Source organism: Eretmochelys imbricata, chromosome 2 (assembly GCF_965152235.1).
Source record: "Eretmochelys imbricata isolate rEreImb1 chromosome 2, rEreImb1.hap1, whole genome shotgun sequence".
NCBI lineage: Eukaryota > Metazoa > Chordata > Testudines > Cheloniidae > Eretmochelys > Eretmochelys imbricata.
Window position 1 is genome coordinate 227,366,152 of NC_135573.1, and position 27,209 is coordinate 227,393,360.

A 27,209-nucleotide genomic window follows, 5' to 3' on the forward strand; every position below is an offset into this window, starting at 1 on the left:
GGGTTCACTCCCACTAAGGAGGAATTTCTCCTGGAACATCTCTTGGAGCAGTGCTATTCTGCACGATCCCTAATACGGTGGGGAAGCAATCCTGAGAATTAACAGGCTTATAAAGTCCTCAGTAAATAGCAAGGATTTTCCTTGGGTTGGGATATTAGGGGACTTTTCAGAGCTGTTTACATGAGTGACAGTAACCCAGTAGTTCAGTCAAGACTTTGTTAAACCTCCTCCTTTGGGAGGGCGGAGTGAAGAGCACACACACATTAACCTCATGGGCTAGGCAAGGTCCAAAGGGAGTGGCAAAAGCTGGCAAACATCAGCTATTGAAAGCTTTTTCATTACAGTTTAATAGAGGATGAGTAAAGTCCAGCCCTATCACATGTCCCTAACCACAGTAGACCCGTCAATTGCTTTATAGCCTTCCAGCAAAGGAGAAGAAAGGGTAACTATGAACAATTCTCACGGTAAGTCAGTACATTTATTTTTATACCAGAGATATTTAACAAAATTCAATGATATGTAAAAGAAAAAATCCAAAGTAACTGCAGGCTCCTTTAAATAAACACATTGTATTGCTGTTTGTTTTATAACTATGATAAATTACATAAAATGATAGACTCAGAAGGATCATGCAGATACAAATGCATGTGTATATACACATAAGCAAATATATTGATTTCCATGAGGAGTTCTTCTGAAAAACTGAAGACCGAATATGATCCTGGTTTTAAACAAAATGACAAATGAAAATGTCATTCATTTATCCTGAACTTAATAGCTGTATGTTCTCTCAGTTAAATGCTATCTTATAATTAAATTTTCTGAGATGCTACATTTCCTAAATAGATTAACATGGGTTCTGAAGAGAAAAGAAGCTTAAAAACTGAAGGCAGAATATGCTGCCAGTTTCAAATAAAATGTCATCAACATATTTGTCCTCAGCTTAATAGCTGTATACTCTCAGTTATGTACTGACTCATAACTACATTTTTCTGTGATGCTTCATTTCCTAAAGAGATTAAAATGGGGACTGAAAACGAAAGAACGTCTGATGTGAATGGAAGAGCTGGTAATGCTGCTGTACCAGACCAGGACTGTGAATCCAAAAGCAAATGGTAAATATTTTAGTCTATTTTAAAATATCGTTAGCATTTTTAAATATTTAGGATCAGATTTTACCTTGAAATACATTTTACATAAATTACATACTTTTTCCATGTACAAAATTCTTTTGAAATCTATTATTTTTCAAATATAAATAAAATGTCTGCCAGATTATTTGGCTCCTATTGAATTCATCAGGTCAAAGAAAGTCTAACTAGCAGACTTTGGCCAGCAACACTGACTGAACCTTTCACTGGGGCAATGGGATAGAGACAGAAAGTTCTTTCCTGTAGAGAGGGGAGTGGCAGTTGCATCCACTATACTTCATTAAAAGGCATATCTAAAATAGTGCTAGAACTGAAGCTGGAATAGATAATGGGCAGCTGAAGCACATGTGCCTGAAAGTTAAGTAGGAATTATGTTTTTTTAGTAGGGGTGACTAAGGCCTGGTCTACTCCTTAAACTTAGGTCGACCTAGCTATGTTGCTAAAAGATGTGAAAAATTCACACCCCTGAGAGAAACAGTTAAGCAACGTAAGCCTCAGCGTAGACACTGCTAGGTTGACAGAAGAATTCTTCTCTCAAACTAGCTACTGCCTTTCAAGGGCATAGATTTACTACAGCAATGAATAAACCCACACTGGTAATGTAGATGTACCCAAGGGTCAAGGACAGTTTTATATACCCTGAACACCATTCCTACTACTTCATCCATCTACCTCGTATAGTAGTGAACTGTGGCAGGAATGGATTCTGTGAGTTCTGTCCCTCTCCCTATTTAGAAAATTGCACAGTGCCTCAACTCATGGCTTCCCATGCCATGTAACACGATCACCAGAAGACATGAATCCTCATAAATATGTTAGAAGTGGAGGGTTGAGTACAGCCTGAAGGGAGATTCTGAGAATCGGGAGGTTTCAGGGCACAAGCTGGAAAGAAGTGCTTTGTCGCAGGTGAGCCTGATATGGGTATGTGCAACTGTTACTTTGCAAACACAAAGGATCAGCACTGCCAATGTTAGAGGGGAAAAAATCAGCAATATTTGATCTTTCATCTGGAGCTTCCTGGGCATCACTGAGCCTATAGCTCTCCCGCAAAATCCATGAAATACTTTGACTTTCTGCCTTTGCTGTCATAACATCTAAAAGAGTCTAAGAGGCTTTAGCTGCAAAGTGTGGGGATTTTTTTTCAGCAAAATCTCTAGAGGTATGGGCCTTTCCTTGGCTTCTTTGGTGGAGGATTCCAGAATGGATCACTGACTATACAAAGAGAATCATATCACTGGAATTCATCTTCCTCCTATTTCACACTAAGGAAGCACATTTCCTGACTACATTGGATGAAGATGGCCCCTAAAAGTTTATAGTACTTTGTTGCTCTCCTTGAGTTCTGAAAATGGGTATCCAATCATTCATTAGCATTAGTACTTACTGAGTGATACATTCTAACAAGTCAATAACACTGAGAGAAACTGTCACAATTCTGATTTTATGGTAACCACAAGGTATGAGGATACTAGTTTATTGTGAAAACATTGTCAGCTAAAATTCGACACCCCCCACCACCACCAATTTTGTCCTTAATGGATGATCTTATAGAGACAAGGTGGATGAGAGTAATATCTTTTATTGGACCAACTTCTGCTGGTGGGAGAGAAGCTTTCGAGCCACAGAGAGCCCTTCTTCAGGTGTGGGAAAGGTACCTCATCCACCTTCTTTCTAATATCTGGGGCCTACACGGCTACAACTACACTGCATACAACAATAGATTACTTTATATTCTGTTTACTGTTGCAAAGAAGGCAACATCTACTAACATCTTCAGTTTAATCTGTATTGGAACGTGATGCAACTTAGACACTTACTACAGCAACAGTAATATAGTAAATCTACCACTCCAAGAGGAGAAGGCTAGGTCAATGGAAGAATTCTTCTGTCTACCTACTGGTGTATAGGGGCTTAGGTCAGCTTAATTATATTGTACAGGATGTGAAACTTCTCATAACCCTGAGTGATGTAGCTAAGCCAACCTAACTTTTTAGTTTAGACCAGCCCTCGGGAAAAGACAAACTAATACAAAGCTGTAAAATGCTGGAACTATTTGTCATATTTTCAACTAGATATTACCTAGGTCTCAGTGCTCAATGGCTATATACATTTTTCTAATTTTTAGAAGTATTTATTAGAGGGAAGATATGGTGAGGCTTTAATTGAGGAATGTGCCTACCACCTGTTGGGTGGAGTTCATAGGCTATAGTTACTGCGTGGTGTGCAATGCAGCTAACAGCACTTGCAGAAGTATGATCATCTTTCTTTTATTTACATCTGGCCAGAAGGCTGCAACTGTTTATTTTGGATATGGACCTTGCTACTGAGACTCAGGGTTATAATGATGACATGATACAGTCATAATATTGTAATAACCTTATCGACACTAAGGAGTTTTAGAAAAAATATTTCCTGATAGTGCTATGATGCACCAGTGGGAGTGCTACTGTAGACAAAGCTGTGGCCGCTTTTGGTGTTTTGCCACTGTGTCAGTACAGCTTGCACAGATTTGATTGCATGATTGGGACTAAGTGTGGATTTCTCACTTTATTGCATGAAGTAGCTACAGCTGGTGTTTCTGGAGTGAATGACTTTATAATACCCCTTGGACACCAGATTGTGTTGCAATAATGTAAAAAGTGAAATAACTCCAGATAAGTTAGAATCATAGAGGTCTAGTGCTGGAAGAGACCGTGAGAGGGAAACTTCCCTGCAAACTGTGAATGTTTTTTCTGTGTTTGTGTCAGTATACTTTTCCATTAGGTTGTACTAAATATGGGACCATCACAATGGGTTATGCTTTGCCCCTCCAACTTTTAATTTTTTCCTGCTATAGTCTTCTCCTTTCCTTGGTAACAGATTCTACTCAACACCTTGCTTTCTTGGAAACCAGGCCTCAAATCCTGCAAGCTAATCTATGCAGGAGGACCCTTACACCAACAGAGTTATACTGAAGTGAATGGGGCTCCACATAGGCATAAAGATTCTTCTGTATGGCCCAGTTTGCAGACTGGGTCCTAAACTCTTTTTTGATCTCTACAATACTCTCACCTTTGGGTGAGCTTGGAGAGACCATAATCTACATGTTTGCCAAAAGTAGGGATTCAGTAAGAAATCAAGATACATAGACTAGCCAATCTATTTCAAAAGATTACCAAGAGCTACTATAGTGAGTTTCGAAAATCTAGCAGATTGACCAAAAATGTTAATTTCCTTTCAAATGAACTTTTGGAGAAGTACCATGTTAATGTTCTTTAATATAGTTGGCCTCAGTTTCTTAAACACCTTGCAGACAATGTTTACAGAAATAAACTAAGAATAATCTGCAAATCAACTTCATGTTATGTTCTTATGTCTCTTACATTCTTGTTTAATTTTGTTTAGATTTAACTGTATTACAACTTTAAATGTTAGAGTTGCAGTTAAATATTTTCTCTTTTACAATGCATTAAAACAATCATTCAAATTCAGCAATGAGGACAAGAAGCAGCCAAAGAAACCTAATGTGGTCAGCCCATTAACAATGGTAAGATATATGCTACGTATATATTCAAGTTTAATAATATACTTTAAACAATGTTTTTAATGTCTCAAGTCTTACTGATAAGGCCTGATCTACGTTTCTGGTATACCTGTGTGGACGCAGTTTATATCTGCCAAACTGTGCTTTTGCCTGTATAGCTTATTCCCCACACATCCCTCCCCCACAAGTAAAGTAAGCTGTACTGGAAAAAGTGCAATTTTACCGGTATAACTGCATCTACCTAGGGGATTTTGCTGGCAGAACAGTGTTAGTCAGGGACCACACCTCTTCACACCCTGACCAAGGGTACTGGAACAATTTGTATAGTGGGGGTGCTGAGAGCTATTGAACCAAACTGTAAACCCTGTATATAATGGAAATCACTTCAAGCCAGGGGATGCGGCAGCACCCCTAGTTCTGGCACCTATGACACTGACCAACATAGCTATGCTGACAAAAGTTTGTAGTGTAGACCTGGCCTGAAAAGTTTTACCTGCATTACTATGTCAATTAGGGGTATTATACTTTACCAACAAAATTATATTAGTAAAAACATTAGTGTAGATGCAGTTTTACCAGTATAAAGGTGCCTTATACTAGAATAGCTTATTTTGGTATCTGAACTAGAATAAGCTATATCAGTGTAAGTGTTTTAATACCAGTATAACTGTGTTTATACTATGGGGTTGTTTTTTTTGTTTTTTTGGTTTTTTTGTTTTGTTGCTGTAACTATACCAGTATAGTTAAAGTGGCAAAACCTTTGAGGACAGGCCTACACTACAGACTTTTACTGGTATGGTAATGTCAGTTAGGGGTGTGATTTTTGTGATATTTCTAGATCAGTAAAAGTTGTACTGGTAGATGCAGTTATACTGGCATTAAAATACCTTTGCTGCTATAGCTTATTTCATTTGGAAAACTAGTATAAACGATACCAACAAAAGCACCACTTTGACAATATAAGCTGTGTGTACAATAGGAGGGTTTGCCAGTATAGTTATACCAGCAAACTTTTTCTAGTATACACCTGGCATAAGTGTAGACAACCCCTTAATGACAGAGATTTTTATACTGGTGTCTCCAGCCAGGATGAAATCTTTGCTTTTAACTCATTCTTTTGTGCTTAGGTATATTAGATATGCTTTGTGCATGTGGTATGTTAATTACTACTGTTTAGACTCTAATAGGGTAACAAATGTTGGCATCCATGAACAATAATAGAGATTCATAGGAAAGTCCACAGAGTTATTGCTTATGAGCATCCTCAAGCAACTACAAACTTTTCTATTATCTCCCCTCTACTTTGTATGAGTTGCAATATCTAGGCATTTTGTGATTAAATTAAAAATGAAAGATGAAGTAAGATTATCTCTAATTTTTGGCTTTTAGATAAAAGGACTCTTATACCCTTCACTCAGGATTTGCTGATTTTTGTGGATTCTTGTCAGCTCCTCTATTCAGTATAATTTTTAATTATTTTTAACAAGGTAGCTAAATTACACTCAGAGCTCAGATACCTAGAGAGAATGTTTTTCTTTTATATTGCAAAATGCCGGCCAAATTTTGTCCTCCAGGTCTAACTTCTGTTTATTTCAGTGGGAGTTTAAGGACAAAATTGTCTCTGTATCAAGAACCATGCTATTCTAAATAGGAAATATTTTGTGCAGTAAATAATACTTAATATTATTCAGTATTATTCTAGCTACACAAAATCCCACTAGTAAGAGTAACAGTACCACAACCCCACCTACAATAACCTTGCAAACCTCCCCCCCCCAACACACACAGACAGTTTCTTGTTGGGTCAGGACCCCTACAATTACAACACTGTGAAATTTCAGATTTAAATAGCTGAAATCATGAAATTTATGGTTTTTAAAATCCTATGATCGTGAAATTGACCAAAATGGACTGAATATGGTAGGGCCCTAAATATAAAGATGCTTGTATCAGTATGGCTTATTGCTATAACTTTAAATTATTTTTGTCAAGTTAAATTCTAATCAGAGTGGGTTGATATAAAAGATGTGCGTATACAAGCCTTAAGCTTTTCTGACTTTTTGTTATCTTAACTGTGCATCCCTAATGTTGTGTTAGACCTTTTTAATGCATGAAATTAGAGAAGTTTTCAGCTATGAAAGTGTTTCCATTTTCACATGAAGGTGTTCCCCTTTTCAGTTTCGGTACGCTGATTGGCTGGATAAATTACTAATGGTGCTAGGCTCTACCCTTGCAATCCTTCATGGAGCAGCTCTCCCAGTCATGATGATAATCTTTGGAGATATGACAGATAGTTTTGTTATTCCACGAAATCTATCTTCAGGTAAGAACTGTCCTCATTTTTAATTGGTGACATTAGAATACGGCTTGTATGGAGAGAATAATTGTCTGCATTACAATAAAAACAGGAAGGAATGGCAGTTTATCGTCTGGGTAATGAATCCAATGGAGTCAGCTTGCTCCTAATGGCTGAACCAAATTAATCTGTGGCCCTTTTATTACGGAGGAGATATGCCAGAGGTTAATTTTGTCCCTTGTTTCCATGTCTTCCTAAAATATTAAAAGCACACATTAACTATTATACTGATTTCTACAGAGCTGGTGGTACTTTTGAAATGTCACAGAAATGGAAATGTCCTGTGACACTGAATGTGGAGTTGAGGGAAGAAAAAGGTGGATGAATGTGAAATTGCAAGATGAGGTATATGGAAAAGAGAACAGGCAAAATACGTATACAATATCTCAAAAAAGAAAGGAAATGCTTCATGTTACTGGGGAAAACATTAAAAGATTTACATTTCTTGTGTATATGTCAGAACTTCAAACCATTATATCTCTTCCTCAACAGATGCTTTTCATCTTTTAAATAATTATTGTGGAAAACAAGTCTTGTAACAGTCTTTTTTTTATTTGGAATCTTATGCTGTAAAGTATGCATGCACAATTCATGATGAAGATATAAATTAAACAAAGTAAGCACATTGGCAATGCTTATTTAATAATTATAATAAAGGCTGCAATAGTACTAATTTATATCATAATTGTAATATTTTTTGCTTTTCGTTGCACTAAGCATCTCAAAGTGCTTTACATATGTTAATTAATAAAGGCTTATACAACACTCTTACAGGAAGGAGTTGGAAATAATATTATCCCCCTATTGGAAATGGGGAAAGTGAGGCAAAGTCATGTTCAGCTAAGGTCACCAAGCAAATCAGTGATGAAGCCAAGAGAATGGTTCAGATCACTTGCTTCTCACCAGTGAGCTTTAGCAACTACACTTCTTTCATATCCTTAATTAGTTTTTATTCAACTAATTATTATTGTCACCTAACAAATCAGACAATGGCTTTAACTACCATCACTATGCTCTCACATACACTGAAGGTTCTACACTCATAAATCTAATGGCAACATGTGGACCTACATTTGTAAAGTGATTTAAAGGTGGTACTTGATCTATATAAATAAGATGGTTTAAAGGTGGTACTTGATCTATATTAATAAGACTAATAGTCGGTGTACATTCCAGAATGAATATTATAGACAAAATTCTGATCTAAGTTAGACTTGTGTAACTCTGGAGTAAGTGACAGCAGAATTTAGCTTTATGTTGTAATTGCCACTGTTGCATTATAGGTACAAGCCTGCACTTTTGGCCTGAAAACCTAATTGTACAACTTGTTGTACACCTTCAATTCCCATTGAAGTCAATGGAGGCCGACAGTACTTTGCACTTCTCACTATTTGCTCAGCACCTTGAAGGATTAGGAGTTTATACAGCAAAGTTATTAAAACATGCTTTAGTATATTTTTATGTGTTTAACAACAATTTCTTATGTTTTTCTTTTAAGGGAATATTTCTTTTAATCCTTATGAGAAACTGGAGGAACAAATGTCCAGGTAATTAGGAATTGTTAATTATCTTCAGGGTTGCCTTTCTTTTAGGCAGTGGTAGAGGTCTCTAGTCAAACCATTACTTCCCTAAAGGTAATTTTATATTTAAACATATGAAACAAACAATTAGCTGGTGAGTTAGATACATGTCAGTCAAAGTGTTACATACAGCTAGAGGGTTACACTCTTTGTTACTTGTGCTGTCCTAGTATACTGTGCACACCCAGAGCTCCTTGCATTCCTGCATTCCCACTCCTCCCCGTCCCGGCACCCTCTCATCCCCTTCTACTTCAGGAACATCCTGCAAGTCACCCTCCCCCTCCCCCCCCCATATTGGGAGGATTAACGGAGCTGAAATGAGTGCTGTTATACTGGAATGTGTTCATGGCTGCCATGCACTGGTTCATTGATTTAGCTAGTCTTTTGACAATGACCGAGATAGTTGAAGTTGATAGCTCTGCTAACCTGATGCCAAGGACTCCGTGTGTGCCCTCTGATCCCATTCCAATGACGTTGTCCCAGTGAAAGACATATTTTATATACACTTTGTATTTATAAACTCATAAAATACCAGATAAAAACCAAGATAAGATAAGGCCTGTCAAATGAGTATGCAAGTGTGTTACAGACATGCTATGGGATTGCAAAGGTGATGTCAATACTAGAAGTATTTAATATAGTCAACGCTGCAGAGTAGAAAACTTCTTTTCAATAGATAGCATCCATAATGTGGAATATTTACCTACGATATCTAATTTAGATATTTATAGAGTACTAATCACTGTAGTACCTAGATAATTATTGCTACTTTATGGAGCTAATTTATCAGTAGAAAGGATTCTCTGAAACTATTCTTTTTTTACAGTGATAACAGCCACTAAGGGCTAACTCTCATGAACGAACCTAAAAATGTTCTCACTAGTTAACCATTATACTTCTCTTTATTTCTTTAAAACCATCTGGGGTCCTGATCCAAAGCCCACTGGAGTCAACAGAGACACCTACTGACTTCAATGAAGTCTGGATAAAGCTTTAGCAAAGAAGTTATCATTGTACAGGCTATCCCTGTAGCTCAGAGAACCAAAAAACATAGGTCAGGGCCAATCATAGTTCTAAGAATATAAAAACGGCCATACTGGGTCAGACCAAAGGTGCATTTAGCCCAGTATCCTGTCTTCCAAGAGTGGCCAATGCCAGGTGCCCCCAGAGGGAATGAACAGAACAGGTAATCACCAAGTGATCCATCCCCTGTCGCCCATTCCCAGCTTTTGGCAAAGAGGCTAGGGACACCAGTGCTACCCATCCTGGCTATACCCATTGATGGACCTATCCTCCATTAACTTATCTAGTTCTTTTTTGAACCCTGTTATAATCTTGGCCTTCATAACATCATCTGGCAAAGAGTTCCACAGGTTGACTATGCATTGTGTGAAGATATACTTCCTTTAGTTTATTTTAAACCTACTGCCTATTAATTTCATTTGGTGACCCCTAGTGCTTGTGTTATGAGAAGGAGTAAATAACACTTTCTTTCTCCACACCAGTCTTGATTTTATAGACTTCTATCATATCTCCCCTTAGTCATCTCTTTTCCAAGCTGAAAAATCCCACTTTTATTAATCTCTCCTCATACAAATGCTGTTCCATACCCCTAATCATTTTTGTTGCCACTTTCTGAACCTTTTCCAATTTCAATATATCTTTTTTTTTTTTTTTTTTTTTTTTTGAGATGGGGTGACTACATCTGCATGCTGTATTCAAGATGTGAGTGTACCATGGATTTATATAGAGGCAATATGATATTTTCTGTCTTATTATCTATCCCTTTCTTAATGATTCCTAACATTCTGCTTTTTTGACTGCTGCTGCACATTGAGTGGCTGTTTTTCAGAGAACTATCTACAATGACTCCAAGATGTCTGTCTTGAGTGGTAACAGCTAATTTAGATCCCATCATTTTATGTGTATAGTTGGGATTATGTTTTCCAATGTGCATTACTTTGCATTTATCAACATTGAATTTAATCAGCCATTTTGTTGCCCACTCACCCAAAGTTCTTTAAAAGTTCTCTGGGCAAGTCATTTCCCCCCTTCTTTTACTCTAGAAGATTATGAACCAAAAGAATCACCAGTGCATTTTTTGTAATTATAATAAATCATATCCTGGGAACAGCTCCTAAAACATAGGCTACATAAGCATAGAGAAGTAAATAGAAATTTTTTTGCTGTATATAAAGTTATGCTTGGTGGTGCTTTTATTTCATTTCCATTTTGAGGGTTAACAAAAATTATTATAGGCATGAAAGAACTTATATCTGTGAAAGCCTGAAAAGACTGGGACTATTTATTTGAGAGAGAAGATTAAGTATGGACATGATACAGATATACAAAATAATGAATGGCATAGAGAAGGTAAATCAGGCACTCTTATTTACCTTTTCTTATAATGCAAGAACTAGGGAGCATCCAATGAAATTAAAAGGCACCAAATTTAAAACTGATAAAAGGAAATGCTTTATTTGCCACTTGGAACTCATTGCCAAGAGAGATCCCTGGGGCCAAGATCTTAGTAGGATTCAACATAGGATTAGCTGTTTGCATGGCTAGTGAGGCTATCCACCTTTACAGATCAGATAAATAAAACTAAAGTTAGGATTGAAAATCCTATGCTTCGAGACATAGGAAACCACTAAATAATGAGTGATAGGATTAAATTACCCTGTGCACATGTATGGAGAAGGAACTGTGTTAACTTGAAATTGTTTGATATGAGATGTTGTTATAGTATCAGTGTTAAGTGGAATTGAATGATTGGGTATGTTGTGGGACCAAGACCAAAACAAACATATGTTCTGGATTGAGTTTCCTTGCAGGAGTCCAAGAGCTTCTGCATCTCTGTGCAACCAGTGTCATATGTTCGTTTTGGTCTTGGTCTTGGAATTTTGGGAGGCTGAATTTGAAGGAAATTTGGCTACTGAGGAAAGAGGGAGCAGGATTACCGAGGGAGTTGGGGAGCTAGACTGTCATCAGGAAGGGAAGTGCTGCTGGGCTTTTATAGGATGAGTGTCCCTAGTGGAGTAAGAAGTAGACTGGTTACTGAAAGCAATTGTTTGGTTTATGTTATGTTTAATTTGGTTAAATAAAAGTTTAGCGGGTTTGGTTTTTTTTTAACCCAGAAGTTGGAGGCATACTCAGTTGGTGGGTTTGAAGAGATTTGAAGAGCCCTCCAAATAGTTAGGAGAAGAAGCCAGGATTGCCCAATATTTACAGACAAGTGTCCTGAGTGGAAGATTAGAGTGATAAAAGGGTTATAGTAGCGACCCAGAGAGCACAATGTTGAACAAGGTGTGTGCCCAGGAAGGGGCAGGTTATGACAATTTACAGTTAATTTAGGATAAAAATGAAGTAGTGTGTGAAAATCCTATAGTTCAGGATTTACATAGGAAGTCGTATAGGAATCTTATACTTCATAAAAAACTACTAAATAATGGGTAGTAAGATTATATTTCCCTATGCACAGTTTATTCCATAATTGTCCATTATATGGTTCTTGCATCTTCCTCTGAAGCATCAGGTACTGCCTACTGTCAGAGATAGGATGTGGAAATAAGTGGACCACAGGTTTGAGTCAGTCTAGCAATTCCTATATTTCTATGATCTTTTATTCCTTCTCTCTTTTTCATCCATCTCTCATTTTCTTTTTTCTACTCCCCTGCCCTTTTCGGATTCTCCTTCTTTTTCCCCTTTCCATTTCCTGTTGCCCTTTCAAAAACCACAACTTCTCTTTTCTCCCTCCTTTACAGGTGTCAACCTTTCCCCTGAAGATTGTGGCCCTGCCTACTTTTGTTGTCTTTCACAAACCTCACCCATGTACTATATAACCAGCATTCCTGGGCTTGCCCTTGAAAGCAATTTATCAGAGATTATTATGTTAAATTCTAGTCCCTATTATACATTAAAAACAATTTACAAGAATGGGAATTATTAACATAAAAATTACATGGATAAATTCAGGAATTGGGTTCTAAAAATGCACATATTGTTTCTTACTCAGATAATAGTTATACCTAAAATCCAGCTTTCATCCAGAACATTTGTTGATGAATAATTAATTCACAGTGCAATGTTCAGTTAACTTTCACCAATGATTCTACCAGAATAAATTTGATCAATAATGAATTTCACACAAAATTGAAGTCCCTTTGTTATAGATTGTCATAAAACAAATCCTGTAATACTTGCTGTTGAATTTTAAAGATTCTTTATAGAGAGACAAGGTGAATGAGGTAATATCTTTTATTGGACCAACTTCTGTTGGTGAGAGCAATAAACTTTTGAGATTACAGAACTCCTCCTCTTCAGGTCTTAATATTCTGTGACCAACCCAACTACAACAACACTGCATGCTGATTCATTATAATTTTACAGTGTTTAAGGTGATTTAAGGTCAACATTTAGCTAATCATTCAGCTTTAAGTTAGCCATTAACCTCTTTTTATAGTTCAGTTTAGATATGATTAACTTCATATATTATGAAATCTCAAAGTAAAATTGAGTTGTCATGTAACAATGGGAAAAAATCAGTCACTTTCTTCTGAAGTGGGACATTTATTAGAATATAGAAAACAGAATTATCACCAAAGCTACTCTCTTTTTGTACTTCACTGCAGAGCTTTTGCTTACAACCTTCCCAATCCCCCTCCTGTCTGGCTTCCAATTCCAGCTACAGCTTTAAAGAAACAGTACACATAATCTATAGGTGTGGGACGATCCAAATGGCTTTTATCTTTATTTTGTAATTATTCATCTTTATATAAATGTACTAGTCTAGTAATGAAATTTGGCATGTGCCTCACACAAAGTAAGTTTAGATGTAATTTCCTATTGTATGGCTATGGCACATGGAATATAGTATTGAATAAAATTAAAATACATGTTATGAATATACATATGAGCTAGAGGAATTTGCTGAACTTTAAATTATCGTAATAAAATGGAATTCCACTTCAGGAATTTATTGGCATCTACCTGCAACAAAGGTTTATTTAATACCTTTTTTTATTTTTTGGTCCTATATGTGATGAGGATCATTGTGATTTAACCGAATTAGCTTTATAGAGGAGTGCTTTTTTGTTTGTTTTTTTTTACTTCAGGAATACATACTAATTTTAAAACTAAATTATTTCAAAATTCTTTCACTGAGTAAATGAAATTGTGTATAACTAGTAAAGGTTGATGACAGTCAAACATGAAATAATAATTTCAATTATGTTATCCTGGCTGCTTCATTAAATTCAGAATGGGATTTTCAAATTCCACCCTTTACCTTTCTTCATTATTAGCAGTACAGTACTTCCACAGTAAAGTATATTCCAAGTAGGTTTTCTACCCATATGTCAGTGGCCTCTGAGCTATCCATTCTTAGATTAAAAAAAAGTACAGGTTTTTAGGTAACTTGTGGAGGTCACACATTTAAGTGGACAGATATGAAATATGGTTCTAAAAGTATCTACAGAAAAATATTCCCAACACTGAAGAGAGGAAAAAATGCAGATAGTGTCCAAATAATATTCCATATTGGTTTATTTGTGTATGTAAAGTACTGAAGTTAAAATCTATACCTAAAAGACTTATTTGGGGTGAAAAAAAATCCAATTTAAAGGATCTCTGCAATTTTGTTCCTTTCAGATATGCATACTATTATTCTGGAATAGGAGCTGGTGTTCTATTTGCAGCCTACATACAAGTTGCATTTTGGACACTGGCAGCTGGACGGCAAATTAAGAAAATCAGACAACAATTTTTCCACTCAATAATGCGACAGGAAATTGGGTGGTTTGATGTGAATGATGTTGGGGAACTCAACACTCGACTTATAGAGTAAGTATATTTTTAACTATCAGTTGTGATATTCCCTTTACAACCATGTTTCTTTACCTTATTAAACATGAACTATATTAAAATGTCTTCAAAATCCTTCTGTGAGAATCTAGTGAATTTCATATCTACGTGTTGAAATGTACAACATGGAGAGCCCTGCAGACTGGACTCCTTTACTCTACCAAAGATCAGGGATGTCACAGCAGCATCCATGCCAGCACCTCATGTTGCCAGGGCAACTAAATCCTATCCTGAGGGATCATTACCAAGAAGGAAAAATAATAGTTCAGTTTTCATGCACATTGGGGGCCCAAGCTAACAAGATGTTGAATAATTCTGGCAAAAGGTCAGGCAACCTCAACTCCCAATCACTTTCTTCTGCTCACATGAAAGGAACTGCCCTGTCTTTCCTGGGACTCACTGGAGAACTTTCAAATGAGTCCAATATATGCATTTAGGAGATGATACGGAATGGATAGATCGGGTCCAGCATGGACAAAGTCTAGGGATGACCTTTAACCCTGTTGGAGGTCATTTGGAAAAGGTTACATTACATTTTCCCTGGGGAATGTCCAGTTTTCCAAGGTTGCATTATATTTTCTCCTCAGGAGAGCTGTCCTGGGGGCAGCTGTTGACAAATATTGGAAAGAGGAATTTAGGGACCCTACAGCCAGCGTGCGCCTCCACACAGTTGTCCATGTGCTTCAAGTGAATCCTCCAAGATTTGCATGTAAAGTTTAAGAAAATCATTCTGAGTCTACAGGGTTTTCTTCCCTGGCCGCCTCCCATGTATGTTTCTGTTGGATGAAACGTTCTTAACCTATGTTAGGTGTGGATACAAAGTGTGTTATATCTAAATTAATCTGCAGTCTAGAGCTTTTAGAAAATGTGACAGAATTGACAAAGTGTACTGCATCAACAGAAAAGCTTTTGTGTTTTCCACACTTTCCTCAACTCTTTGGATGTAATTTTGTTTTTTAGTGATGTCTCCAAAATTAATGAAGGAATTGGTGACAAAATTGGAATGCTCTTTCAGGCAATAGCTACATTTCTCGCAGGATTTATAGTTGGTTTCATAAAAGGATGGAAATTAACCCTTGTAATACTGGCAGTCAGTCCTGTCCTGGGACTCTCAGCTGCTCTCTGGGCAAAGGTGGGTGAAAGCTGTGAATTTTCACTGAGATGTAAAAGTACACTAACATGTCCTGTTTCAGGTGAGTGAGCCTCTTAATTTCCTCACTAAGAGTCGTCATAGAACATTTTAATTCCTTAGGGCAGTTACAAATCATAGCTTTAGGCTTGTCTAAACACAAGTTGAATTATAGAACTATACCTATAGAGGTGTCATAAAAATAAAGGGAAGGGTAACCACCTTTCTGTATACAGTGCTATAAAATCCCTCCTGGCCAGAGGAAAAACCCTTTTACCTGTAAAGGGTTAAGAAGCTAAGATAACCTCGCTGGCACCTGACCAAAATGACCAATGAGGAGACAAGGTACTTTCAAAGCTGGAGGGGCTGGGGGAGGAAACAAAGGGTCAGTCTGTCTGGGATGCTTTTGCCGGGAACAGATCAGGAATGCAGTCTCAAACTCTGTTAAGTTCGTAAGTAAGCTAGCTAGAAATGCGTTAGATTTCCTTTTGTTTAATGGCTGGTAAATAATGCTGTGCTGAATGGAATGTATATTCCTGTTTTTGTGTCTTTTTTGTAATTTAAGGTTTTGCTTAGAGGGATTCTCTGTTTTTAATCTGATTACCCTGTAAGGTATTTACCATCCTGATTTTACAGAGTTGATTCATTTACCTTTCCTTTAATTAAAATTCTTCTTTTAAGAACCTGATTGCTTTTTCTTTGTTCTTAAGATCCAAGGGTTTGGGTCTGTGTTCACCTGTACAAATTGGTAAGGATTTCTATCCAGCCTTCCCCAGGAAAGGGGGTGTAGGGCTTGGGGGGATATTTTGGGGGAAGACGTCTCCAAGTGGGCTCTTTCCCTGTTCTTTGTTTAACACGCTTGGTGGTGGCAGCATAGGGTTCAAGGACAAGGCAAAGTTTGTACCTTGGGGAAGTTTTTAACCTAAGCTGGTAAGAAAAAGCTTCGGGGGTCTTTCGTTCAGGGCCCCACATCTGTACCCTAGAGTTCAGCGTGAGGAAGGAACCTTGACAACTGGCACAGTTAAAGTGATACAACATATCACTAAGTGATACAGATAAAGTGCCCTACTGTGGACACAATTTTTCTGATGTAAAGTTGGTTATATTGGTATAGCTTATTCCCATATGGGAAATGGAAGAAGCCATACTACTATAAGGCACCCTTACAACCATATAACTGTGTACACAGTAGGGGTTGTATCAGTGTAACTATATAGCTAAAAACTCACACACCTAACCAAAATGGTTATACTGGTACAAAAACTTTTAGACCAAACCTTAGTCTCAGAAATAGACATTTATTCCAGATTTGTTATTGCTTTTTGCTGGGATTTTCAAAGTGGCCTAAGCAAGTTAGGCCTCTACCATTGAATTTCAATGCGAGTTGAGTGCCTTGATCCTTTGGCTTGTGAAAATTCCAATCTTTGAATACATATGGAAAATAAAATTATCAAAGTATAAGTAGGGTTCTGCTGTGGCTTTTCCTGCTACCTAGCAAGTGTGTGGGGAGCATAGAATCATATATATGTAGGACTAGAGGGACCTTGATAGGTCATCTAATCCAGTCCAGATGGATCTAATCCAGTCCTACTGGCTGCTCTAACCTATCTGGGATCAGAGTGGTGCAGATCTGCCCTGAGAATCAAACAGGGAGCCATAACCAGTTCACTAAGGGCCACCCACACATACACTTGTGCACTGAATGAAAGCAGAAAATCTAGGTTTCAGTTTTTGATAGAGGCTAACACTAAAATTTAATTTTTATATAATTGATGTATTCCTATAATAAGTGGTCTGGCCTATTCTATGATATTTAAGCAAAAGACTTATTTTCTGGAAAATGGCATTATAATACATTTTTTGGAAAGAGGAGAAAAGTCATAATATGCTCAAGCTGATTCAATTTTTCTTTGAACAATAGGGTTAAAACATTTTCCTTTTGTACAGATACTCTCTGCATTCACTGACAAAGAACTAACTGCATATGCAAAAGCAGGAGCTGTTGCAGAAGAAGTTCTGGCAGCAATTCGGACTGTGATAGCTTTTGGAGGACAGAAAAAAGAAATCAAAAGGTCAGAAAAATGTTTTCATTCGTTTTAGTTTTAAAACTCTGTCTTTAGATGTTTTGAATTTTTCTTGTATCTTCACTGCTGAAAGTCGGTCTACACCAGGGGGCTGACAAAACTGGTTCCTTGGTGAAAGGGATCTTCAAATAAAGGTAGAGCACTATTGTACTCAGTGTATTTTGGGGTAATTAAGACAGGAAGTTGCTTAATAAGGATGTTCTCTTTTACAGGTTTTATTGTAAGCTGTATAGTTTATTTTTTCCAGATCCTCTCAAAACAAAGACATGATCAGTACCCCAAAGGGTGTACAATCTAACTTCAATATCACACAATAAGTGACAGACAAAATAGACCTATAAACAGACAAAAAAGGGGGATGGGGAAAGAAAAGACAAGGGTAACACTAATAAGATTATGTGGTTACTCAATAAGCCATGGCATGTATACACCTTGGTAGTTCCATTAAGTTAGGTTCATTTATTCTTATTGTATTATGAAACAGCATTCTTGTCATTTGTCCTGACCTTTTATCTAAAGATGACCATCAGAGCCACAAAACTTGGCAGGAACTCTTCTCTGACTCGTTGCTGAAGGTGAGAGGGGCTGCAGCTCATCTCAACACCTTTCTTAGGGTGCACATCACCATAGTATGTGAATGCACCTTGTCAGTGCTCTCCTCTTACTCATCCACAAAATTTCTTCTTCCAGCCTCTGGTACATGGCACTGTGTGCCCTGAATCAAGTCACTTAATTTGCTTGTATCTCAGTTCCATCTGTCATAGGGTGACTGGTCCCTTTAAAGGGCGATAGGCCAGCACCCCTCACGGGGCCATAATTATTAGCTGCTTCTGAGTCTGAGGGGACAGGACTAAGGGATCAGGTAACAGGTTAATGGACACCTGGACCTCTGAAAAGGCCTGAGAGAGATCAGTCCTGGGGTGTGGAACTATAGGCAGGCAGGGAGGGAGAAAACCGAGCCCAGGAAGGGGTTGAGAACAGTACTCCAGGGGAAGCCACCTGGGAGCAGAGTGCTCTATAGTGGAGTGTGGGAAAGACTCACAGGTAGCCCTGAAAGGGGCTGAGAGCAGCTGAAGAAAAGCCCCTGAAGGGTAGAAGAACTGTTTTGTTTGTTGGGACTCCTTAGCTGGACTTTTGTTACCCTAGAAAGGATTGTTTATGACATGGCCAGAGGTCCAAGCCACATCTCCAGCACTGACCTGTATGTGGAAAGCTGAAGAGACTCACCATGGGGAAGGCAACTGAGGCAGGGAGCACCACCAGCAGCACACTCAGCCAGCAGAGGTTGCTGCACAGCAATCACATCCCATTGCACCCTATAATATCCTACAGGGGTGCATGATTATACATTTTTAATGTTCGTGAGGTGAACAGGTATTGTGGTGACAGGACCATTTAAGCACATAGATAAATTTTAAAAATTATGACTCAGCTCCGAAAAATGGTGCCACCTATATTTGAGGCTCTGAATCTCTTGGTCCTCTGTCAGATCTGTGGTTAACAAGTAAATCTAACAAATCTGTGGAAAATTGTGGGGAGACAAAAGGGCAACTGCAGGGAGGATGTCTGGAGGTCCTCTGCTGTACTATTTCTATTTCGTGCTTTTAGGATGATTAAAGACATTTAAAATAAAAAAATATGGGGAATAAATTATTATATATTTTATTAAAAATAGCCTGGCAGTTATTTTTGAGACAATTGTTTTCCCAGTCTGCAATACTTCCAGTCTGTGTTAATTACAGTACTTGTCTTTCCTGAACAAGATGAATGCAAGCCCTTGAAGGCTTCCCATTCTATTCCCACTTATTTGGGACTCATAGATATTTATGTACATATAAGGATTTCACCCAACCGTCAGATTTATCTCAGGTTTCTAATAGGGAACAGCACTGCCAACTCTGAATATGTCCTTTTGACTATTTGTTTAAGAGACAATTTATTATTTTCCTTTTTTTAATCTAGGAAAGAAGGGCTGGTTTTCAGGAAACTGAACACAGTTTAGCTAAGGTAGAGAGAAGAGACTAGTGTATCTTATAGTGAAATTAATGGACATCCCTTCTCTCTAATCTATCTTTTTTTTCTTACAATTGGAGCTATTAGTCAGCAGGCCTAGTCACAGAAGCAGGAGTGGTCATTACATTAACTAATGTAATTTTTTGATCTATCTGATTGTTTGCTTGTTAAAATGTTGTCTGCACCTGGAAAATTATTGATAGGCACAGTGAAATAAAGAAATGTGATATGCTAACTTTTTTTTAAATTTCCAACATGCGATTTTTCTTGCAGGTATCATAAGAATTTAGAAGATGCCAAAAACATTGGAATCAAGAAGGCTATTACAGCCAACATTTCTATGGGTATTGCTTTCTTACTGATATATGCATCATATGCATTGGCATTTTGGTATGGAACCACTTTGGTGCTATCTGATGATTATAGTATTGGAAAAGTCCTTACGGTGAGTGTACCTCAGTAGATGAACAATTTTAATTAAAAAAACCAAACAAAATTTTGGGAACTTGTTTAGGTTTTAACAGAATAAGCCTGCACTGAGTTACACCGCATGCAACCCTGTTGAAGTCGATGGGGATAAATATGCTATACTCAACCAATCATCACCCTTACTCTACAGCTAATTTGCATGCAACAATTTTATTGGTTGTAATGAGTGATCAGAAGAAGACTGTACAAATGATGGAATATTCAGCCCCAGTACCACAGTTCTTCATAGGTTAGTATGCCACCCATACAACAAAATACAAAATTCCTCAGGCACAACTGTCACACAAATCAATACAAGTCTCCCAGCACAACTCAAGCACTCACCTGGGTCATCTGTTTACTCTTTCTTAGAGCTATGTGGCCAGAGAGCTATCTGCCCAGAGAGCCACCTGCCCCTCACAACAACACAACCAGCATGCACACAGCCATAAAACCAGCCCACACATTACTAAAACTCTTACCATAAAACCATAAGCTTGAGCAGCAAAGGAGTGGGGTCTTACAAAGTGGAGTGTCCTAAAGAGAAAACCATTTCTAAAGAAAGAGACTATCAGAAGGACTTCCTCTCTATGTTCCGAAGAAGGTAGGGGGAATCTATTTGATCAGATATGAGGATAAAACTTTTTTTTAAATATAACAGCCAGTTTTTTTTCAAAACGTCCCATGATCTTTCTTTCAGTTTGGGAGAAGGAGTGAGGAAGCAATTGAAACTGAAAAGCATTTTTGGTGAAAAGTTTCAATTTCTATCCTTTTGTCAAAAATGGGAAAATTTTGACAAAAATGAAAATTTTCCATGAAAATGTATGTTTTTTGGTCAAAAAGCCAGTTAACATCTAAAATATTTTTAGCAGTAAAAAGACTCAGTCCCTAAAGGTTGGTTGTCCTGTTTTGTTCTATGTAGATTTGTTTACTTATGTCTGTAGGGGGGTTAATCCAACTCCTCAAACCACCTGTCATAAATATAAAGGGAAGGGTAAACCCCTTTGAAATCCCTCCTGGCCAGGGGAAAGCTCCTCTCACCTGTAAAGGGTTAAGAAGCTAAAGGTAACCTCGCTGGCACCTGACCAAAATGACCAATGAGGAGACAAGATACTTTCAAAAGCTGGGAGGAGGGAGAGAAACAAAGGGTCTGTGGGTCTGTCTATATTCTGTCTTGGCCGGGGATAGACCAGGAATGGAGTCTTAGAACTTTTAGTAAGTAATCTAACTAGGTACGTGTTAGATTATGATTTCTTTAAATGGCTGAGAAAAGAACTGTGCTGAATAGAATAACTATTTCTGTCTGTGTATCTTTTTTGTAACTTAGGGTTTTGCCTAGAGGGGTTCTCTGTTTTGAATCTAATTACCCTGTAAGGTATCTACCATCCTGATTTTACAGGGGGGATTTCTTTATTTCTATTTACTTCTATTTTTATTAAAAGTCTTCTTGTAAGAAAACTGAATGCTTTTTCATTGTTCTCAGATCCAAGGGTTTGGGTCTGTGGTCACCTACGCAAATTGGTGAGGCTTTTTATCCAACATTCCCAGGAAAGAGTGGGTGCAAGTGTTGGGAGGATTGTTCATTGTTCTTAAGATCCAAGGGTCTGGGTCTGTAGTCACCTAGGCAAATTGGTGAGGCTTTTTACCAAACCTTGTCCAGGAAGTGGGGTGCAAGGTTTTGGGAAGTATTTTGGGGGGAAAGACGCGTCCAAACAGCTCTTCCCCAGTAACCAGTATTAGTTTGGTGGTGGTAGCGGCCAATCCAAGGACGACGGGTGGAATATTTTGTACCTTGGGGAAGTTTTGACCTAAGCTGGTAAAGATAAGCTTAGGAGGTTTTTCATGCAGGTCCCCACATCTGTACCCTAGAGTTCAGAGTGGGGGAGGAACCTTGACACCACCTCTGACTTGTCCCAAGCATCAGCACCTGAGTCTAAGCAATATCCATCTTGGGGTCATCTCATGAAGGAACATGATTCCCATCTTAGAGTCCCTTTTCTTCCTCTCATCCTTTATCTTTTGCCTCAGTAGCTGCCCTTCCTTTCTTTCCTTCTTTGAATCTAGACATGCTGAACTTGTATAACAAACATGAAAGATTTTGGACCAATATTAGTAGATAGTCATGAATAAATGTAGTTATCCCATTACAGTTTTATGACTGGATAACCTGGTAGCATTCTTGTAATTTTTTTCTTTAGGTCTTTTTTGCTATATTAATTGGAGCATTTAGTGTTGGACAGACCGCACCAGGTATGGAGGCATTTGCTAATGCAAGGGGAGCTGCCTATGCAATCTTTAATATTATAGACAATGTAAGTATCTTTACTATGACTATCATTTGAATACACAGGGAGTCAGATTTTTTAAGTCAGAGCTCTCTTTCTGGGTCTGTGATTAGCAGGCACAAAAAACTGAGTGCAACTTGATGCCATTTAAATGTCTATCTGACATGGTGTGGCAATGAGGTATTTAGATATTTAAATGACATCATGTACACTCATGAATAAAATTGTAGGTGCAAACTTGTGCCTGCAGTTATCTCTACTTGCAACACTGCAGGGTCAAAAAAGATGCCAGATTAAAGCTGAACTGAAGATCAACCCCCCAAAATCCTTGTGAAACTTGCATGATCAAATATTTTTTTACTGAGAGTCTAAACAAGAGGGAGAAAAACAATAATGGCTCTTGCGAGTCTAAGCTTAGTTTTTTGTGAGATTATATATCTTTAGCTATTCATCATTTAAAGGTCTGAGTTAATCCCTGGTTTATTTCCAGTGATTTGACTGTTTAATATCTACCTTTAATGTCCAAAATGTAAAACAGCGTATTGTTTTCTTATAAATAGGTATGTGTGTATGTAAGCAATGACACTATGGGAGGTGTATTTATCAGTCAGTTGCTCTGTCTACACTAACCTGTTTTATCTAAAATTTCCAATTCTTGCTGCACTGGTGGTAGCAATGGTTGGAGCACTAATGTAGGTGGGGTTTACATGCTTGCTGATCTTTTTACAACCAAAGATTCCAGACCTGCTTGGGATAGGATTAGAAGTAATGGTGATTAAAAACTCTGCTTCCCCAGTCTACACTAGCACTGCTGCTATTGTCAGTCAGTGGAGCTGCACCAGTGATGGTGCTACTGTGAGTGTTTTCTCAAAAAAGTACAGTAGACAAGGCCTAAGGGCTAGATTCTGCAAGCCTTCAAAACGTGGAACTCCCACGGACTTCATTTAAAAGCCAATGGAGGTTCCGTGGACTGAGAGCTTGCAGAACTGGATCTTAAAAAAGATAAACTGTATTTGAATAGGGCTGCCAAGAGATGAAAAAAATAATCACGCTATTAAACAATAATAAATGCCATTTTAAAAAAATATTTTTGGATTTTTTTACATTGTCAAATATATTGATTTCAATTACAACACAGAATACAAAGTGTACTGTGCTCACTATATTTATTTTTGATTACAAATATTTGAACTGTAAAAAAACAAAAGAAATAGTATTTTTCAATTCACCTAATACAAGTACAGTAGTGCAGTCTCTTAATCATGAAAGTTGAACTTACAAATGTAGAATTATGTACAAAAAACCCTACATTCAAAAACAAAACAATGTAAAACTTTAGAGCCTTCAGTCCAATCAGTCCTCCTTCTTGTTCAGCCAATCGTTCAGACAAACAAGTTGGTTTACGTTTGCAAAACATAATGCTGCCTGCTTCTTGTTTACAATGTCACCAGGAAGTGAGAACAGGTGTTTGCATGGCACTATTGTAGCTAGCATTGCAAGATATTTATGTGCCAGATGCACTAAAGATTCATATGTCCCTTCATCTTCAACCACCATTCCAGAGGACATGCGTCCATGCTGATGACTGATTCTGCTTGATAACAATCCAAAGGAGTGTGGACCGACACCTGTTCATTTTCATCATCTGAGTCAGATGCCACCAACAGAAGGTTGATTTTCTTTTTCGGTGGTATGGGTTCTGTAGTTTCCGCATCAGAGTTTTTTGCTCTTTTAAGACTTCTGAAAGCATGCTCTGCACCTCGTCCTCTCAGAATTTGGAAGGAACTTCATATTCTTAAACCTTTGGTTAAGTGCTGTGGCTATGTGTAGAAATCTCACATTGGTACCTTCTTTGCGGTTTATCAAATCTGCAGTGAAAGTGTTCTTAAAACGAACAACATGTGCTGGGTCATCATCTGAAACTGCTATAATATGAAATACATGGCAAAATGTGAGTAAAACAGAGCAGGAGACATACTATTCTCCTCCAAGGAGTTCAGTCAAAATTTAGTTAACGCATTATTTTTTTAACAAGCTTCATCAGCATGGAAGCATATCCTCTGGAACAATGGCCGAAGCATGAAGAGGCATATGTCTACACTGCCACTTTACAGCACTGAAACTTGCATCACTCAGGGGTGTGTTTTTTCACACCCCTGAGTGAGAGAGTTTCAGTACTTTAAAGTGGCTGTGTAGACAAGGCCTTAGATTCCTAGAAGTGATCCATCCAGGTCAGGGTGAGGCAGTATGATAAAGGTTACATTGCTGCCAGCTATGCTGCAGCTGTCCTGTGGATAAATAGAAGAACTCAATCTCCAATGCTGTCTACTAAATTCAAACAAAAGTTTTTATTCATTTTTTTTTCTTTCTTCAATGTACTCCCCCCCCCCCCATTGCATATGTAGCTAAGGAGCAGAGTAATGAAGAGACAAAACAGGTAATACTGGTGACATGGGTTGAAAGCCTCACCTGCCAGTGTAATTGTTGATTTCACCCATGCCACCATTAAATTTCACTTAATATCACTATATAATTATGTTCCATTCTAAGACTTTTAGCAGCTGGCATAATGTAATGAGAATGTCATTAGGAAACATGATCAGATTTACTCTTTTCTTCCTTTTCATTTCTGTTTGGTATTTTGTTCTACCTAGGAACCTCAAATTGACAGTTTTTCAGAGACTGGCTACAAACCGGACCATATTCAAGGAAATTTGGAATTCCACAATGTTTACTTCAATTATCCATCTAGGCAAGATGTAAAGGTACTGGAAGTGAAGCTGACATGCATTCCAAATTAAAGAGAACTTTATCATTTAGTGACAGGAAAACATCACTATAAACTTTTATTTTCAAAAGGTGGAGTTAGCAAAAGCCTCCCTCTTTAACTTGTACTGCTAACTTGTGTGAAAACCACAAACTGCCTTGTCTTCACTAGGATTTTACCTCGGGTTAGCTAACTTAAGTTAAGAAATCATTTAGTTTTTGTAGTGAAAACAGACCCAGAGTGGCTTTGCACAAAAGTTAAAGAATCTGTTGCTATTATAAGCCCAATCCCATATGTTAATGTATTTATATCAAGAAAAAATATTTATTTTAGACCATTAAGAATGATGATATAATGAACTCCACAAGTATCCATGGTACAAGTCTGTTAAAATTTGTTTAAATACAATATATCTTCATTAGGTAATGGCAGTTTCTCTTAAATTTAATTACTTCTTCCTTCCGATGGCATTACAGTGGAGCTCTTATAATTAAGTGTTGTTAGCTTCTATTTCCCACCCCAAAAAAGTACTAAAATGGGCATTTTCATGTTACACTGAAAAACAAAGTGGCAGATCCCCATCTCTCCATCTCACCATAGGTTTCCAAGAGCTCTCTTCATACCCTGAAGTTGGGTAGGTAGTGCTGACAGCTACAAGGGCCCTTCTCTGTAGACCATGATTCTATTTCCAGTCAGGAGTAGGGCAGTACTACAAAACTGGAAGCCTGGGAAGGGATTTTTCTTTTCCTCTTCCACCACAGAGTTTAACGGCATCTTCCCTGCTCTGCCTCTCTGAGCAGAGGAGGCATGAAAGATTAAATCCCCATAGAATGCAGCACTTCATACCAACTTTAGCTGTGAAATGCTGCATTCAAAAGGGATTAGTATAAGAGAACCTGTTTATAGTGAAGTGAAACTTTACTAAAGTGAAGAAACTCCACTCAAAGGTCATGTCTTCATTAGGGAATCCTAAAAAAAAAAAAAAAAGCATCATTGGAGAGTATTTTTCTGTAAAGTCCCCTAGTGTTGGCATGCACTAAAGCTTTATCTACATTTGGGACATTTTCAAAGATTTGCCACCATTGTGAACTCCTGTTCAGATCACAGGTGACAGCAAAGTTGGGAGCCCTACTGTAGAAGAAATGCTGGCATTTTAAGCACTGTATTATCTAAACATGTTCAGAACAGGTTTAATCAACTTTGTACATAAGATGCTCGCATCCCAGCTACATAATGGCTCCCAACATTGCTATTGCAAGTAGAGCAATATTAGTAATAAGAAATTATTGCAAAATTTCCTTAGTGTTAGTCAAGACTTTGGCCACATCTACACTACCAACTTTCATCATCATAATTCACTATCAGTGGTAAATTATGGCTATCAATTTTGCCAGTATATACAAGTGTAAAAATTCCAATATGAATGAGTACAACTGAAGGGAATTCAAGGCAAGTAAAGAGGCTTTTGCATCACAATAAAATAAACATGTTTTGCTGTGTCTGAATTCACAATATATGGGTTTTACTGCAATTAGTTCACCCTCCAGGTTGCATGGTAAATGCTCATAAAAAGGGTGTGGCTAATAAATGAGGATGCTACTACATAAAGAAAGAATGTAGTACGTATATATGGCAATGTTTCAGTAGAAAATGTAAAGTGAGCTATGGTGTAAATAGCAACTATATTGTGCAGTGTACTGATATTGAACCAAGTTTGGAGAACTTTGGAGAAATTCCATGGAAATTTGGAGAAAATTGGAGAAATTCCACAGAAGTCCCTAAATTTTCTCCAGATTCATATGGTGTAAGGAAGAGCAGAAATTGGCCCATTATGTTTTTGTTTATTATTTTCTTATGTAGGTGTTGAAAGGCTTGAATCTGAAGGTTAATTGTGGCCAGACAGTAGCCTTGGTTGGTAGCAGTGGCTGTGGGAAAAGTACAACTGTTCAACTGATCCAGAGATTTTATGATCCAGAGAAGGGCATGGTAAG

The 27,209-nt window shown here is 37.7% G+C and overlaps 1 protein-coding gene across 1 annotated transcript in view; it reads left to right on the forward strand.

Annotated features, from left to right (window-relative positions):
* Positions 1-448: 448 nt before the first annotated feature.
* ABCB1 (ATP binding cassette subfamily B member 1) overlaps positions 449-27,209 on the forward strand; it is a 67,295-nt gene continuing 40,534 nt past the window's right edge. Inside the window, exons 1-12 of the mRNA XM_077809428.1 lie at positions 449-464; positions 1,016-1,115; positions 4,623-4,677; positions 6,853-6,997; positions 8,529-8,577; positions 14,260-14,451; positions 15,433-15,604; positions 17,549-17,673; positions 19,972-20,143; positions 22,365-22,478; positions 25,106-25,216; positions 27,079-27,204. Of these exons, the coding sequence (XP_077665554.1) occupies positions 449-464; positions 1,016-1,115; positions 4,623-4,677; positions 6,853-6,997; positions 8,529-8,577; positions 14,260-14,451; positions 15,433-15,604; positions 17,549-17,673; positions 19,972-20,143; positions 22,365-22,478; positions 25,106-25,216; positions 27,079-27,204 (1,377 nt within the window). The remainder of the gene's footprint in view (positions 465-1,015; positions 1,116-4,622; positions 4,678-6,852; positions 6,998-8,528; positions 8,578-14,259; positions 14,452-15,432; positions 15,605-17,548; positions 17,674-19,971; positions 20,144-22,364; positions 22,479-25,105; positions 25,217-27,078; positions 27,205-27,209) is intronic.